This window comes from Gymnodraco acuticeps, unplaced genomic scaffold (genome assembly GCF_902827175.1).
Source record: "Gymnodraco acuticeps unplaced genomic scaffold, fGymAcu1.1, whole genome shotgun sequence".
In the NCBI taxonomy this organism is placed as follows: Eukaryota; Metazoa; Chordata; class Actinopteri; order Perciformes; family Bathydraconidae; genus Gymnodraco; species Gymnodraco acuticeps.
In genome coordinates, this window is record NW_022992100.1 from 1358913 (window position 1) to 1375577 (window position 16665).

General features: G+C 42.6%; 2 protein-coding genes across 3 annotated transcripts; both read left to right on the forward strand.

The window, feature by feature from the left end:
• Positions 1–48: 48 nt before the first annotated feature.
• taf7 (TAF7 RNA polymerase II, TATA box binding protein (TBP)-associated factor) lies at positions 49–11116 on the forward strand. Of its 2 annotated transcripts, XM_034202901.1 has the most exons (12): positions 49–340; positions 1909–1985; positions 2074–2152; positions 2676–2809; positions 3024–3144; positions 3278–3336; positions 4935–5007; positions 5697–5810; positions 6913–7107; positions 9578–9690; positions 10310–10369; positions 10760–11116. In XM_034202901.1, the coding sequence occupies exons 1-12, from the start codon at positions 322–324 to the stop codon at positions 10802–10804; spliced, it is 1089 nt and encodes a 362-aa protein (XP_034058792.1). In that variant the 5' UTR covers positions 49–321; the 3' UTR covers positions 10805–11116. The 2 variants fall into 2 exon arrangements, with proteins under 2 accessions (XP_034058792.1, XP_034058793.1); XM_034202902.1 differs by lacking the exons at positions 1909–1985; positions 2074–2152 and having other exon boundaries at positions 157–340.
• A 2154-nt stretch (positions 11117–13270) lies between these two features.
• Positions 13271–16526, forward strand: LOC117537619 (uncharacterized protein K02A2.6-like). The gene is made up of 2 exons (XM_034202891.1): positions 13271–15585; positions 15946–16526. Exons 1-2 carry the CDS (start codon positions 13485–13487, stop codon positions 16524–16526), a joined length of 2682 nt encoding a protein of 893 aa, XP_034058782.1. The 5' UTR covers positions 13271–13484.
• Positions 16527–16665: the final 139 nt, after the last annotated feature.

The window sequence follows — 16665 nt, forward strand, 5'->3', positions numbered from 1 at the left end:
ATTCTTTGTGGTTATTCAACAGAGATGTACTGGAAGGTATGAAGTGTCTCTGAGAAAGGGCAATACCGTGTACCTTCTTTTTTGGTCGGGTACTGGAAAGTGTGCTGATAGATGTTAGAAATATTGGATATTTCCGAGGAGTACCTGAATGTATCACTAGTCACCACAATCACCATCCCATATTTCTCTCAGCCATGTTTATGTCAGCTTCGTGCTGGTAAGCTGTGTTGTCTATTAATCAAACCCAACATATTTGGGGCGTTCTTTTTTACGATTTAAGCTGATTTGCGCCCCTTTACTGTCCAAATTACAGAAACGAAGATGACATCTAAAGTGAAAGGTACGTTAAAAGCCTTTGTAATTGTTTAGCCTGACTGCTAAGCTAATGATAGCTAACATTAGAAGAACTCTCTTTTGTAAACATATCGTCCCCGCTAATGCAACTTTGTTGAAATCAATTAATTAGAACAAGTAACAAGTGGAACGTTTTACGATAATGTTGTTGAAGACATGAACAACAGTGTTCACAAGTTAGTTACGGTTTCATCAGGGTTGTCTGTAGCATCATACACAGGTTGCTTGTTAACGTTATGTAAAGTATTAGATGTGTAACGTTGATTCAGGTGTACCCAGAGGAGGAGATAGAAGTACTCAGATCTTGTACTTGAGTAAAAGTAGAAGTACCACTGTGTAGGAATACAAGTAAAAGTCCTGCAATCAAAATGTTACTCAAGTAAAAGTACAAAAGTATGATCATTAAAATATACTTAAAGTACCAAAAGTAAAAGTACTAACTTTGCAGATTGGCCCTTTTCCGAATAATATACACATTATGTTTTGATTATAATTATTGATGCATTAAGGTGTTTATCAAAGCTGGTAAAGGTGCAGCCGATTTGTATTACTTTGTGTACTTTGTGTAGCTTTGCAACTGTAAGTGTTATTTAGGTGTTGATTGTTTTTCAAATCATTAATTAAAATATGCATGTAACTAAATGTAATAATAATAAATAAATGTAGTGGAATAAAACTACAGTATTTACCTCTGAATTATAGTGGGGTAGGAAAACAAAGTAGGTAACATTGAAATACTCAAGTAAAGGACAATTATTTTAAAATTGTGCTTGAGTAAAACTACTACTAGTTGCTTTACACCACTGTGCGTACTTTACTCAACTCGTCCTTGGTCACTCACTTGACTTAAACATCTGCTAAACACAGTCTTACATTCAGACTATGATGTTTCAAACTAATTTAGTCTGCCTCTTATTTAACTAATAACAACTATTCATCTTGAGAGTCGTCTTGATAGTGTTGCCTGTAACGTATAATGATGACGAACCAGTGGTGGAATGTCAATATGTTCATTTACTCAAGTATTGCACTTAAACATATAGGTACTTGTACTTTACTATTACATTACTTTCATTTCATGCTACTTTATACTTTTACTCACTTGGTTGGAAAATGTTGTACCTGTTTACTCCACTACATTTCTTTAACAGATTTGGTTACTAGTTACTTTGCAGACTTGTGTTATTAGTAAAAATATAAATCAACAAACACATTATCATATAGTATTGAAGGTTAAGCCACCCAATAGTAATTCAAGTAATTCAAATAAACCACACGTTTACCAATTACAAGACTGAAAGGAAAACATTAATGCATCAATAAGTATAATGCGATAATTTAAAATACATGCTGCTTAAATAGGCCTTTCTGCATAATGATTCATTTTACTTTTGGTACTTAAAGTGTATTTTAATACAATTTTGCATGCAGGACCTTTAATTGTAGCAGAGAGTATTTTCGCACTATAATATTGATACTTATACTTAAGTAAATAACCTGAATACTAAGAAGCTTTTCTACCATGGTGTTCATGCTGGTCTGTTTTGATTCTAGTGGGGAAGGCCGGCTCAAAGAATAAGGAGGACGCTCCTTATGAGTTGGAGAGTCAGTTTGTCCTGAGGCTTCCTTCGGTGAGACAAACTGAAACAGATTATTTCTATGAAATCCCATGTGACCATTTGCTGAGAATGATGTGGATTCAACATGAATCTTTTACAGGAGTACGCCTCGACAGTAAGAAGGATTGCCCAGTCAAGCAGCCAGAACATTAAAGACAGACTGACCATCGAGTTGCATCGTAAGCACATTTCTCAGTGCTCTTAGTCCTGGTTTTTGTGTCCGACCTGTGTGACATTACTGTTGAAACAACACTTTCATTTGTCTCATTAATCACTATCTTATAAAAGCTGTCTATTGATAAAGATGTAATTATATTGATTTAAAATTCAGTAAAGAACATGTGAAATTATTCCTACAGTGAAAGATGTTTAGTCTTTATATTTGTTGTAGTTTATAGTAAGTTTTTAATTAGGGTACTGATATATTTCAATTCACAAACATTGGCATTTTCCCAAAATTGTTTTAACTGCAAATATGTGAAAATGGCCTTTTTTATCCAGTTTATTACACTACATTACTTACTACAATTATCCTCAAACTCAAGTGTCATGGTCTTCATGACCTAATCATCTTTAGATGTCTGAGAAACATTTGTACTAACCACTTTTCACCTGAACAGTGACTGCAGTGTCCTAATGGCAATGCTTATCTCACACACAACATGCCATTATAACGAATGATGTGGTCCCTCTCATTCGTAGCTGATGGTCGTCACGGCATAGTGCGAGTCGACCGCGTCCCTCTGGCCTGCAAACTGGTGGATCTGCCCTGTATGATTGAGTCTCTGAAAACCGTGGACAAGAAGACATTTTACAAGACTGCAGATGTCTGCCAGGTAAACCACTGCAGTGGCATTACATTCAGGACGTCTTACCTACAGGATACATTTATTATGACACGTGGATAAAAAGCCTGGTAGATCAGCACCCTGGCATTAGAAATGAAAGATGTGATATTCATTTGTAACTATTGTATTAACATTTAATTAACAACATGAATCAACAGACTGCAGAGTAATTAACAATGTATTCCTTGCATCCTTGGGTTAGATGCTGGTATGTACACTAGATGGAGACCTTTACCCTCCTTTAGAGGAGCCAACTGGAACTGACCCCAAGAGCAAGAAGAAGGACAAAGATAAGGACAAGAAATTTGTTTGGAACCACGGCAGTAAGTAGACAAAAATCTAACAGAGCTGTCAGTGCTGAACTCTTGGCACATCAGCAATGCAGGAACCATACATTTACTTTCACAGGTTATGGAGCCGTTTCCCCTTAACTCATCCTGTTGTTTTTGTCTCCAGTTACTTGCCCCCTGAAGAACACACGCAAGAGAAGATTTAGGAAAACTGCAAAAAAGAAGGTTTTTGACATATTCATTTCCCTTCAGCTCTCATCCATCTCTTTAGCGCAGTGGTTCTCAAACTTTTTCTGTCAGGCCCCCCCTTTGGAGAAAAAAAAAGTCGGGCCCCCCCCAACACAAATAGTCAGGCTCAGTGGCGGCGCCAGAGATTTCTTTTAGAGGTGCTGTGGGGTAGCTTGACGTTTCATAGAGGGTGCTCAAACATTTAGGGTTTCCCATTAATGTACCGGGCGCTACAGTGGAATTTTCTACTGCAACAATCCCCACGCATATACACAATGTACCCGCGACTGTTACAATGAAGGCTCGATAATCAGCTCACGGCATATAGGTGTAAGCAGGGGTCAAGTGCTATTTTTATAGGTGGTGTGTGGACCTCACATAGGGGGGTCCTCACCTCCTCTAGGGGGGTCCGGGGGCAAGCTCCCCCGGGAAGATTTATTTTTAAATATTGAAGTTAAATGCATCAATCTGGTGCACTTTGAGAGCAACATGAATAGATCTATGGATACATCTCTCAACACCCATTTGAAACAGAACTGTAAACAGATTTACTTTTTCTTTATGGATATTTTACAAATCACCCTTTTAAACTTTATTCTTGTTTTACTGTCATATAGTATTTCATACCTGTTTTTCATTTATTCTCTTATTTTTTATAACTATAATGATCATATAAATGTGTGCCTCGGAAATAATTGTTTACATTAATGGTGACCAAAACGTTTGAGACCCACTGAGATAACACTGAGAGTCCTTTAGCTCACTGAGTCTCTCAGTCTGACAGGAGAGGACTCTCCTCCACTTTGTTGTTGAAAAAACTCCTTATATCCGTTAGCATAGCTCGCTAGCACCAGAAGCTAACAACAACGATCTCCGGTACCGGTGCACTCTCTCTCTCTCACGCACACAAAATGGCTCGTTCCACACACACACACAGAGCCGAGCTTTAATGAAACACAGAGACCCAGACGTAATAGTACTGTACTGCATCATATTATGTTCGAATAAATAATTTTTCAAATTATGATTTTTTTTTTTTAATCTTTTTTTTAATTTATATATATATATAACCATTTTTCCTCCTGGTCTCTCGCGCCCCCCCTGGCATGCCTCTGCGCCCCACAGGGGGGGCGCGCCCCCCCACTTTGAGAACCACTGCTTTAGCGTCTGGTTATCCATCTCTTTCCTAGGCTCTCTTCCAACAATACATTTACATTTCATAAAACAGAAACTGTGGTGATAGTGAAGACTAAGATTTACATATAAATAAAGCCCTTCCACCTTAGTTTGCCCCAAAGGCATGCAAAAAAGCAATTTCTCTATTGCCTTGATCAAAGTGAAAGCGAGTGTGCTTGAGCACTACACTTCGGCTTCTGAATAAATCTTTGTGACGGTGCACAGCCGAGGCATATTGATTTGGCCCCTTCTGTTTTTAATCGCTAATGTGCTTCCTGGCATGTGGCCAGCTGCTGCTGTGTGTGTGTGTGTGTGTGCCCGTCCGTCCGTCCGTCCACGATAGACACAGCGATAGAGAGCGAGATAGATACCGCTAACACTCCTTGTTGTAACCCAATCTCTTTCTCTCTCTCTTGCAGTACATTGAATCTCCTGATGTGGAAAAGGAGGTGAAGAGATTGCTGAGCACAGACGCTGACGCTGTCAATGTTCGTATCCTTTTAGCCAAATACTCTACACGTCCACCTTGTGCAGTTTAAAAATCATACCAATTTAAACATCACTGGTGTTTATCTCATACAACAGCAAGAAATGGCATGAAATGTTGAATCGGATGGTTATCTTTATGAATACAAAATCCAACCCCCTAACCTTTAAGAAGCTTCAGATGGTTCATACTATTTGTCACTTTCACATAAACATCACCTCACTCCCATAAGTCCTAAAATAGGCTGATTTAAGACCCAAGTGGGTGTCCTGACTCCTGCCTGGTTCACCTGATTTCACTCGGTCTAATGTCTTTGTAAGAGGGAAGCACTTTGGAAGGAGGCTATTAGCGCTCTAATGAAACCCTAAACTTGCCGGGCAGAATAAGAGCACAGCAGAGCAGCTTTGAGAGCTCGCTGTGTGTTAATTGAGATGGACTGTTCATTATTGTTACTAATTTGCTTGCAGAGAAGCCGGATTCTAATGATAGCTTTAGCATTTAGCATTCAGCAGCAGACAGACACATGACGCCCTGATGAAAGTTACAGTTGAGACATCTCCTGTGGAGTATCATCCGGTCTATACCCTTCAAGTCTACTTGAATGTTTTGAAGGACCGTGAGTCTTTTAAAAAGTAGGGCTGAAAGTGGAGGGGAGTCTGCAGAGAGTCTGTTGACCTTGACACACGATGTTCAGGGTGGGAAATCATCGCAGAAGATGAGTCCAAGGAAGGCGATCAGCACGGCTCGCTCGCCAATCTGGACTCCTCGCCCGGCACCTCGGGACACAAGATGGGTCATGGATCCTCTGGTAAGGGAAACGTGTTTTCCATAAGCAAGTCATTGGTAGAAAAAAAAGGTTATCTCAGAGTGCATGCTAGTTATTCCACTCTGTCAAAGCTTTAAAAGGAGCTTGAAATGCGACCTGGATCACGTGGAGTGAAAAGCCTGAACACTGCTGTAAGTGTATTAGCAGATATTGATCCTTAAATGTCAAACAATGTGATAATACATTGTTTTAAATATATATCTTTACATAATCATTAACAGTTCACAAGCAGGGACAGAGACTAATTAGAAAATTGAACTTGTCAGTGCTTTATAGTGGACAAATGGAGACACATTGTGAACTTCAATTTCTTTGTCCTTATTGGCTGACAAATACACAGATATAGTTGAATGTGCAATTAGACAATATGGTCCACTTTATTGGTAAAGCTCTACCAAGCAAAGGTACTTACTTTGTACATTTTAATGGTCATTTTGCCTGTCTGTTTTAGTTCTGTGCAACTTCTTAGAAATGGCACAGATTGCTCTTGGGAGTAACCCAACTGTTGTACAATGATTTATAAGATCCTCACCTCATCAGCATAGCTTTTCGTCTTCATTTTGAACATGCACACCGCTCTTATCGGTCTCGATAGCGTTTGCCTCAGCGGTTTTGAATGGAAATAGAGCGCACCAAAGCATTGATTCCCAGGCAGACCTTCTTAGCTCTTAGGTGCATGCTAAGCATAGTAAGTGCTTGCATCTTAACTTGAGTGAGTGTTGTGCATGAGTGGCATGACAAATCGTTCTTTCTTTAAAGATGTGGTAGCCAAGTCTTGTATCAACGACATTTCGAGAACAAAAACATTTAAAAACCAGTGATTTTATGATTGTGCCAGAATAGAGTTGCTTCATGCTTCTGCACCAAACATCAGAGCAGAGTTTTTATTTGACGTCAGAGCATCTGCTCACATTCTGGGTGTTTCCACGTGAATCCTATCTGGTTTACATCATTCAAAATGTTTTCCCTTTATGTTTATTTTTTACTAAATCTCTTTGACCTACATCAAACCCCAGCAAGTCGTCTTGCTGTCTCTAACTTTGTCTCCACGTTAATACCACTAATGTGTGTTCCACATGACCAGCCCAGCGTGACGAACTGAGGGAGATCTTCAACGACATCAGCAGCTCCAGTGAGGATGAGGAGGACGAAGGGGACCGGCACGAGGACGAGGACCTGAACATCATGGACACGGAGGATGATCTGGTCCGACAGCTCCAGGAGAAACTCAACGAGGCGGATTCTGCACAGCATGAAAGTGATAGGAACAACCAGATAGGTGAGAGGAGGGCAGCTTTCTATACAACTGTAATAGTTTAAACATGTACAGGTATTATATGTCAAGATTGGTAACGGCATGAAAAGGTTTGCCAAACATGGGAGATATAATTATGGATTATAGTGTGTAAAGTCAAGACAATGAATCCAAAAAAATCCTTTAAGTTCTTCACCAAGAAAAAAAAAATGTGCTTTTCATATTTCTCTCTTTTGGGGTTTTGGACTGTTGCGCTCTGGGAACATATGATCAGCTATTTTCCCTTGTTTCTGTCATTTTATTCTCTAAATGAACTGACTGTTGATTGAATGATTTTTGATAGATTACAAGTAAATGACAATAGTTGTTCGTTGCAGGCCCACTGGCATGGTGTATTACTTTCTGTCAGAAATACAGTTAATATCACATACAACATCCATCAATCAAAAGGGTAAAACGCAAGGGAAGAACTCTTGGATATATGTGACCTGCTCTATCGAAATCATTTGGCATTGACCCGAAGACACATTTTGAGTTGTATACACTGCTGGAAAGATGATATTCCTAGCTTTCTAATGATATCAGGATTGTTTTTGTACTCCTAAATATTAAGCGAAATATGTCACATTTATATAATGACTGTCACCGAGTCATCATTTTGAGAAAAAGGCCTTCAAAGTTTCCTCTTCTCTGGAATCCATCGATCCGATTGATTATTAGCGGATGATCAAAATACTACGGAGGGAAGATATTTTCGTTTGGATTACTGGTCTGGGGGAAGCTCGCGAGTGTGTGTGTGTGTTTGTGTAATTTTGCGTTTGTGTGTATTGTGTTTGTTTCCCGGGGAAAACCCTCACGAGAAACACCGGCTTTTGTTATGCCTGCTGTGACGTTAAATGATTCCGTTCTCCACTTGTAATTATGCCGTCACAAGCTTCAAAGTTGTATTTATAATCTGAATTTGCCGAAACAAGTTTAATATTCTGAAAGCCAAGACTTTGTTTAATTGCAATCAGATGAAAACAAACTGTAACGGACCCTGCCGTGTTATTTATGATTACTATACGCCTTACATTCATAATGTCAGCCGGAGGGAGGGGGGGCGGCGCTGCGGAAGAGCAGATTGCGAGGGAGAGGTGCCTGACTTCGTCCCTTTACAAGCTTCAAACATGTATTTATCGTGTGATTTTGGAAATAAAGTGTCATATTCTGAAAGCCAAGACTTTGTTTGTTTAAAATCAAACAAAACACCCGAACTCCGAAAAAATAGTTTTTTACGCAAATCCACGTTTATTTTGAAATGAGCCGTTTCGGCTTCCGACTGATTTCGATAGAGCGGGTCACATATATCATAACTTAGATGTATGTCCATATGTTTATATTCAAAAAGATTGAGCATGTGAGCATCTGTACGTTTTTCTAGAAAGAGTTTGTGTGTCCATAACTAGAACGAGAGCTAAAATGACGCAATAGTTCATAAAGAACTTGCAGGTTGTATGAAACCTCAGTGGGATCTCTTGTTCTTCCAGCTTACCAAGTTACACTCTTCATTCATTCATATTTTAGTGGTGCAGTCGCAGCTAAGAACTTTGATTTCAGAACTGTCTCGTAGACTAGAAACAGTCGGACATGGAGTCAACTCAAACCCCCTCAGATCCTAGTCAGTAAAAAATAAACTTTACGAGGTGTCTGGACTTGATCAGAGCTGAGTTTTCTGGGTCAGACTTTTAAAACGCGCACTCATGAGAAGCCTTACTTTCACTTTAAAGCATGTGCTGTGCCCTCGCCCACAGAGATGCACACACTCCTACACTAACCAGTCTGACAGGTGTTGTTGCTCAGCGTGAGACTCAGATAGCTGTCCGGCCTGACAGCTCCATGCCTCCTGCTCTACATACATGAAGCTGTCAGTCAGCTCCTGATGTGCCGGAGTCTGGCTGTGTACGCTTCTGGCAGCCCAGCAAAGTTGCAATAAATAGGTTTTCAAGGACTTCCCCCTCTGCTTGAATTTGCATATCAGATGGGCTGTATTAGGGGAGGGAGTCAGTAGTGTGGGGAAGCAGGATAGACACAATTAGTTTGAAAGATAGTTGATGGTGATGGAGCTACAGGTTGTTGTTGTTATTGTGAGGCAATATCACTTTGGCTGGGTTTAATGAGAACCCTCTGTGGAGCCCGCAGCAGACTGATTTAGTTGTGTCTTTTAGTGCTTCGGCCTGCTGGCTCACGTCCTTTTAAATGGATTTGTTGTTCCCATTAACCGCAATTTGTCAAACGAATTGGAAGCATCCTTGTAGTTCAACAAGCAGAGGCGCATATATTATCCTCATAGCTTTGTGAGCGTAGCGCTGCTTTCAAATGATTTCACATCATCTCTCTCCAGCTCCTCTTATTTATTTTCTCTGCAAAAGAACGAGCCTCAGCCTGAATGACATGTTGCCGGAGTGTCAGTGTTAACGTGTTAACGTGTTAACCTCCTGCCGTTTCCCTGCAGTTATGGAGTATCAGGTGCAGATCAACAGCGTCAAGGGGAAGCTGCAGGACACCCGCGCCCGAAAGAAACAGCAAGAGGAGCTCATCATGAAAGTGGAGAACCAGGCCCTCAAAGTAAGCCGTGAACACACACACACACACACACACACCCACACACCCACCTCCACCTCCTATCCAACTAATGCGGAAACTAGGTCTGCATATACAGAAACCTAAACAAGAACATGCAGATGAGCTTGGAGGCATAAGTCTTCATGCTCTGTAAGTCTCAACAGGGATTTGAAAAAACACAAAAAGAGAAACAGCTGATTAAACAAAGTATTGGAGGCAATTATCTCTTCTTTTTGTATTTTTAACGACATAAATATAACATTTCTCCCATCTGCCCTTTAACTATATAAGCATTTCCATGAAAATATAATGGCATTAAAATGAACTGTTTTGCCAAGCACTCTTTAGTGGAGACTGTACAATAAGTGGACCATGAGCAGACATGGCCATTTTGTCATTGCCATTTAGAGCTCTTATTGACCGGTGTTTTGGGAGCCTCGTCTCCAGCGGTTATCGCAGGGAAAAGGTCAGCCGTCTGACTTGCATTCCAAGTATCCTCTCTGTCAGGGAGGAGATGGTGACATGAGCAGACCAGGCAGACACAGATTTAAAGCCATCACAATTGAATGAGGCTCAGCATGTCCACTCTAAACAAATCATGTTTGTCTCTCTCCTCTCACAGAACCGCTTCCAAGCTTTGTTGGATGAGATTATTCTGCAGGAGGAGCGGGAGATGGAGCAGGTAAGAAACCTTTTTCCGAGTATCAGCACCTCGCTGTGAGCTCTCTACAGCTTTCAGCACTTTGCATGAATTGACATTGTATGAATGTCAAATATCATGTTTGCAGATGGCATTGTGCTGGCTGTCTTTTTTTAGAGCCAGCAGTTTTTCGCGCCTGATAGCAAAGTTCAAATTCAACCACGTGTAATACCATTTGTCAGCGGCTTCCAGCGGAGTTCTTTCTGAAGCTTTGGCGTAGTGGCCACCCACTGTCTGGGGTTGTTGTTTGTATTGACAAATGAAGGCAGCAAATGAATGTGAAAAGACATGTTAATCATCATCCACTTACCCTCCCATTACAACCCGGGGCTGGGGGGCATCAATCAACTCTTCTGTTTTCTGCTCCAACAGCTGGCCTCCCTGCAGGAGCAGCTGGACTCTCTGATAGAGAAGTGACCACCAGGGGGCAGCCTCCTGTCGTCTTTCAGCCTCACACACGAAGAGGAAGAGGAGAATAGTCTTCATCAGGGAGGAGGGAGTCTTTATTAGCTTACTTGCTGTGTCATTCCCTTGCAGTACGCATACAGCATACGTTTTCTGTATTAAGTCAATATTTGTATCAGGTTGACACAGTGTGTTGTTTATGACTGTATGATGTGAGTATTTGATTGGTTTCAGCTGTAAAAATATTTGTTTTTCCATCTTAAACTTAACTTTTATGTATTTCACCACATGTATGAAGAATAAATGACAGTGATACAAAGTGAATTTGAAACTTTTTTGTATGCATTCCGGCTCAAATTCACACATTTTGGCAGTTTGATGTTGGGCATAAAGATCCTTTTCTGAAGGTGGATGAAACCTTTAAGTGATAAAGACAGTGATAGATGGTGTTTTAGTTACTTTGCCTAAAGGGATGTTAATGAGAACCTTTGATTGATTGATATGGCGCTCCTCCACGCAGGCCTCCATCCCCTGCCTTGTTAGACCTGGAGGAATCCGGAAAGGGTTTGATTAATACATAAGACCTTAACCAAATTATTAATATTCACAGGTCTAATAAGCTATTACGCAAACCCTGACCTTCTTATAGGTCTCTCTATAAGCTGTCCATGCTCACTAACCAGCGACGTGCAGTCAGGGGAGGCAGAGCCTCACCTGTCATACTCATAGACTGGCCATACTACAATGTAACGGAAAAACAACTAAAGAAAAACTAAATAGTAATAATAATAAAATGTCTCCACTGATCTGTGTTGTAAATGTGATTTATGTATGATTCCAATCGTCAAAATCAGCAAATTTGCCGAGCTCCGCTACAACTACGGGTAGCGATGAGAAGTGAGGCAGGGACGAGCTCTGCCTCACGTAAGCCCACAGTAATTTGCTGGAGCGCGGGCACTAATTTAGCGCGGGCACTTATTTTGTGAGCGCGCCCAAGCCAGTTACTGTGGCTGCTTCTCAGGTCGACTATTTTCATTTGCCTGCGCCATCTTGAGTACCGTCCCATGGCTCTTATTTCTGCCGGAGGACCGAGGATCGAGGAGCGAGGAGCGAGGAGCGATCATGGAGGAGCGATAACCGAGGAACCACCAGACCATCCTCCGATGAAATCCTCAGATACTCACCCCGCCCCCTTACTGTGTATCGCTCACTGATTGGACGAGGCAGTGCATGCACTGATCTGATGCTTCTTGACATGAGAGCAGAGTGAAGAAAATACATGAACCTCACGGGAGTCACTCCTCAGTTTATACCGTGTTTTGTTTCAATTCATGTATCATTTAGTTACAAATATGTGATATATCTGAACAACAAAGTGGTAAAAAATCATTTAATTCATTTTTTGGAAACATTTTCATGATCGCTTTTTTCGTTTTACATTTTCATTTATTGTCATTTCCATTCAGTCAGTCATTAAGTGCTATTAAAATGTTAATATGCTACATATCCACACAAACACACAAAGTGTGCAATCCAATGAATGTTAATCTAACTGGGTTTTGATAGATAACATATCTCTTTTTCTTCTCAATTATTTTATTTATATTGTGCACTCTAATACATTTAATCAAACTATTGTTCGTTTATAAATGTTAAGAATGGCGTTTATCTTTTTTGAGAATTAGTTCTTATTTTATTTTATTTATTGGGGTCTACAACAGATTATACTAATGTTTGTGTCAGTAAATGTGTACTAACAGAGGCGGGGGGGAAATAACGGGGACAGAGCTGCTGTCAGACGATCAGCTGTGCAGCGTCATCACAAACGGACGTCGCTTCACGTGACGCTCCGGAGGAAAGGACGTCCCATTGCTCTTAAAACTAATTTCCCTGCTTCTCGTGGTTTCCTTGCGTCCCTCCATGCTTCCCTGGTGGGAGGGACTAGACGCAGGGAAACGACGCAAGTGAGGGAAGCAAGGATTTCATTTAATCGACCTGAGAAGCAGCCTGTGTGGTGAGGTGAGGCACAGATGAGCTCTGCCTCACCTTAAAATGCGTCACCTCACAGAAACTGTCTGGATAGCAGGCCCTAAGCGCATGCCTGTTACCATCTCACTGTAGGTCACCAATGTAATGTTTGTAGATAGATCCCTTTATTACATTTATCCTCGCCATCCATAGTCTCTAAATAACTTATTTCACGTATATATGATATTTAAGCTCGCTGGTCTACTCTCATCATACAACGGCAATGAAAAAAGCACCAGGGGAGGCAGCCATAACTGTTACAGATATGGGCATCTGTTAATGCCTGCTATATAGTGACGCCTGTTGGCGCTTTAGTAAACTGCATGCTGACACAGGCTTACACTGTGATGTACTATATCCGCAAGCGCGGGAATATACATGTGATGGAGTTGTGAGTTACGGAATAAAGCTGCAGACTGAAACATGGTGTCAGAAGTGGTCTTCTTGGACTAAAAGCTCAAGAAAACTCACGTCATGACGATAAACAGTATTCCGGCACCCGAGGGCATGCATATGTCTGGTGATATAGCCAAAAACTGGGAGGTTTTTAGAGCAGAATTTGAGGAATTTATGCTCGCTACAGGTCTGACCGAAAAAACGAATGCGGTGCAGGCAGCCAAGCTGAGACGGTTTATGGGGAACGAACGAGTGCCGGCATATATATATGCCCAACGTCACGCTGACCGAGGAACAAAAGAAAGACCCCAAAACAATCTTGGATGCGTTGGGGGATTATTTCAAGGCGGCAAAAAATGTGATTTATGAGAGATACACGTTTGGATGCTGCAAACAAGGACCGGACGAGCCGATCGATAGCTTTATAACAAAGCTGAGGGAAAAAGCATCATCATGTGAGTACCGTGACCTAAAAGATGAACTGATTAGGGACAGGCTGGTACTCGGTATTGCCAGCGAGAGCACCAGACGGAGACTGCTGCGTGAACGGGACCTAACGCTGCCAACAGCTGTGGAGATTTGCCGCCTTGCAGAATTGACGGAGTCACGCATGAGGCTTATTGAGAGTCCGCAGGCACAGGTGGACAGTATTAATTCTATGGTGGACAGGCAAGGCGGACGACGCAAAATACAGTGGAAAACAGCTGAAAGAAACACAGCGGCTGAGAGAGAGCAGCAGTGGACCTGCAAATACTGTGGAAATGGACACAAACGGGGCAGAGAGCAGTGCCCAGCCTATGGTAAGACCTGCCGAGCATGTGGCGTTTCAAATCACTTTGCAAAAGTATGTCAGGCCAGCAGCAGAGCAGAGAAAACAAGAAAAGTTAATGTTGTTGAGGATGTACAGCAAACTGAAGGGGACTCGGATACAAGTGAAAACCTATACAATGTCACTGAATATGTGGGGAATGTGAAAGCACCTGGACGCAAATGGTTTGTACACCTACACCTGAATAAGAAAAGACAGCTATGCCAGCTAGATACAGGGGCCACTTGCAATGTTATGGGCCGCCAGTTTAAAGAGAAACTGTCACCAAAGACAGCCTTACAGCCGACCAGAACAAGGCTAAAGCTGTACTCTGATACATACATGCCATCCCTGGGGAAATTTCACACTGACTGTGTGGTCAGGGGGAAAATACACAGACTTGTGTTTGAGATAGTGAACACCAAACAAAAGCCCCTGCTCGGTGGTGCTGCATGCACTGATCTGGGCCTTGTGAAATTCACTATTCCAAGAGAACTACTGCCAGCGGAGGTGAACACAATTGATGCAAGCCAGTCTATGCCACTCACAAAAGAAATGCTACTGAAAGACTTTCATGATGTTTTCCATGACCCGATCGAGTCAGTCCCAGGTAATATTCATTTCGATCTGAACCCTGAAGTGACACCAGTCCAGTGCTCACCACGAAATGTCCCTGTAGCGCTAAAAGCCCGGGTTAAGGAAGAGCTGGACAAACATGTGAAAGCAGGCAACCTTACGCCAGTGACAGAGCCAACAGCGTGGATAAGCAACATGGTGACAGTAGCTAAACCAGACAAGATAAGAATCTGCATTGACCCAAAGCCTCTCAATCAGGCACTTCTCAGGTCCCATTACCACATGCCAACGCTAGAAGACGTCTTGTACAAACTGCCCAAGGCTCGTGTCTTCACACTGGTTGATGCTCGTGACGCCTTTCTCCAGTGCAAGCTTGATGAGGAAAGCAGCCGCTTGACGACATTCTGGACCCCATGGGGTCGGATGAGATGGCTCAAACTCCCGTTTGGAGTCTCAGTGGCGCCAGAGATCTATCAGCGCAAGCAACATGAGCTGCTATCAGGCCTGGCTGGCATCGAGCCTATTGCGGATGACATCCTGGTGGTCGGGTGTGGCGATACGGACGCAGAGGCTGAAGAGGACCACAACACCAACTTAAGAGCTCTCATGCAACGGTGCAGGGCTGTGAAGCTCAGATTGAGTGAACGCAAGCTGCAGTTCAAGCTCAAAGCTGTACATTTCCACGGCCATGTACTGTCTACAGAAGGACTGAAAATCGACCCAGAGAAACCTCAAGCAGTGTTGGACATGCCGACGCCCACGGATGCTAAGGCAGTGCAACGCATGATCGGGTTTGTGACATATCTGGCTAAGTTCCTGCCAGGGCTATCGGAGATCTGTGAGCCTCTTCGCAGACTCCTGGATAAGGACACAGCATGGCACTGGCTGCCAAAACACGATGATGCAATACGCGAGATAAAGCGGATGGTCACCAACACGCCGGTTCTCAAATATTATGACGTCACAAAGCCTGTAACGATCCAGAGTGATGCCAGCATGAATGGACTGGGGTGCTGCTTGCTGCAAAAGGGGCAGCCCGTAGCCTTTGCCTCACGCGCACTGACACGGACTGAGCAAAACTACGCTCAAATAGAGAAAGAGTGTTTAAGCATAGCCAGAGCATGCCAGAGATTTCACCAGTACCTATACGGCAGGGACACAATCACTGCAGAAACAGACCACAAACCACTGATCACCATCTTTAAGAAGCCCCTCATGAGTGCGCCTAAACGCCTTCAGGGCATGTTACTGCAGCTCCAGGGGTACAATCTGGATGTTGTTTACAAACCAGGCACGGAGATGTATGTCAGTGACACTCTAAGCAGGGCCACTCCACCGTATCGTGGTTCCGACACCCCCTATGTACGACAGGCGGTGTGTTCCATGGACAGCTTTCAGGTGGAGGACTCAGAGCTGGATCAGGCACAGCATCTGGATGTTACTGACTTCAGGTTTCGCCAAATTGCCCAGCACACAGAGATGGACGATGTATTACAAGCTTTGACATCAGTAATCCTCAGGGGATGGCCTGATTTCAAAGAGGACACCCCCCTCTTGGTGCGAGAATACTGGCCCTTCAGGGATGAGCTCAACGTGCAAAACAGTGTGCTATACAGAGGGCAGTGCGTTGTTATCCCTAAGGCCTTGAGGGAAGAGTTGTTAAGACGCATACACACCAGCCACATCGGGGGGGAGGCATGTTACAGGCGCGCCAGGGATACGCTGTTCTGGCCAAACATGAGAACAGAGATAAAAGACTATGTGTCGAACTGCTCTGCATGCAATGAATATGCACGAGCCCAGCAGAAGGAATCATTGATGTCGCATGATATCCCAACACGTCCATGGCAAACAGTGAGTATGGATATCTTCTCTTACGCTGGCCAAGATTTCATCGTCCTAGTGGACCACTATTCAGACTTCTAGGAGATTGATCTTCTGCCGGATCTATCAGCTGACACTCTCATCACACGCTGTAAATCTCAATTTGCACGCTACGGACAGCCAGACAAAGTGCTCACAGATAATGGCCCACAGTTCGCCTGTGAACAGTTCAGGAAGTTTG

Bases quoted from the DNA above. Each gene is read 5' to 3' on its own strand.
- taf7 (XM_034202901.1), top strand. The intron at 2,810-3,023 runs GTAAACCACTGC...TCCTTGGGTTAG, and splicing joins AGACTGCAGATGTCTGCCAG to ATGCTGGTATGTACACTAGA. The intron at 5,008-5,696 runs GTATCCTTTTAG...CACGATGTTCAG, and splicing joins CGCTGACGCTGTCAATGTTC to GGTGGGAAATCATCGCAGAA.
- LOC117537619 (XM_034202891.1), top strand. From the start codon at position 13,485: ATGCCCAACGTCACGCTGACCGAGGAACAAAAGAAAGACCCCAAAACA. The intron at 15,586-15,945 runs GTGATGCCAGCA...CACCGTATCGTG, and splicing joins AAAGCCTGTAACGATCCAGA to GTTCCGACACCCCCTATGTA.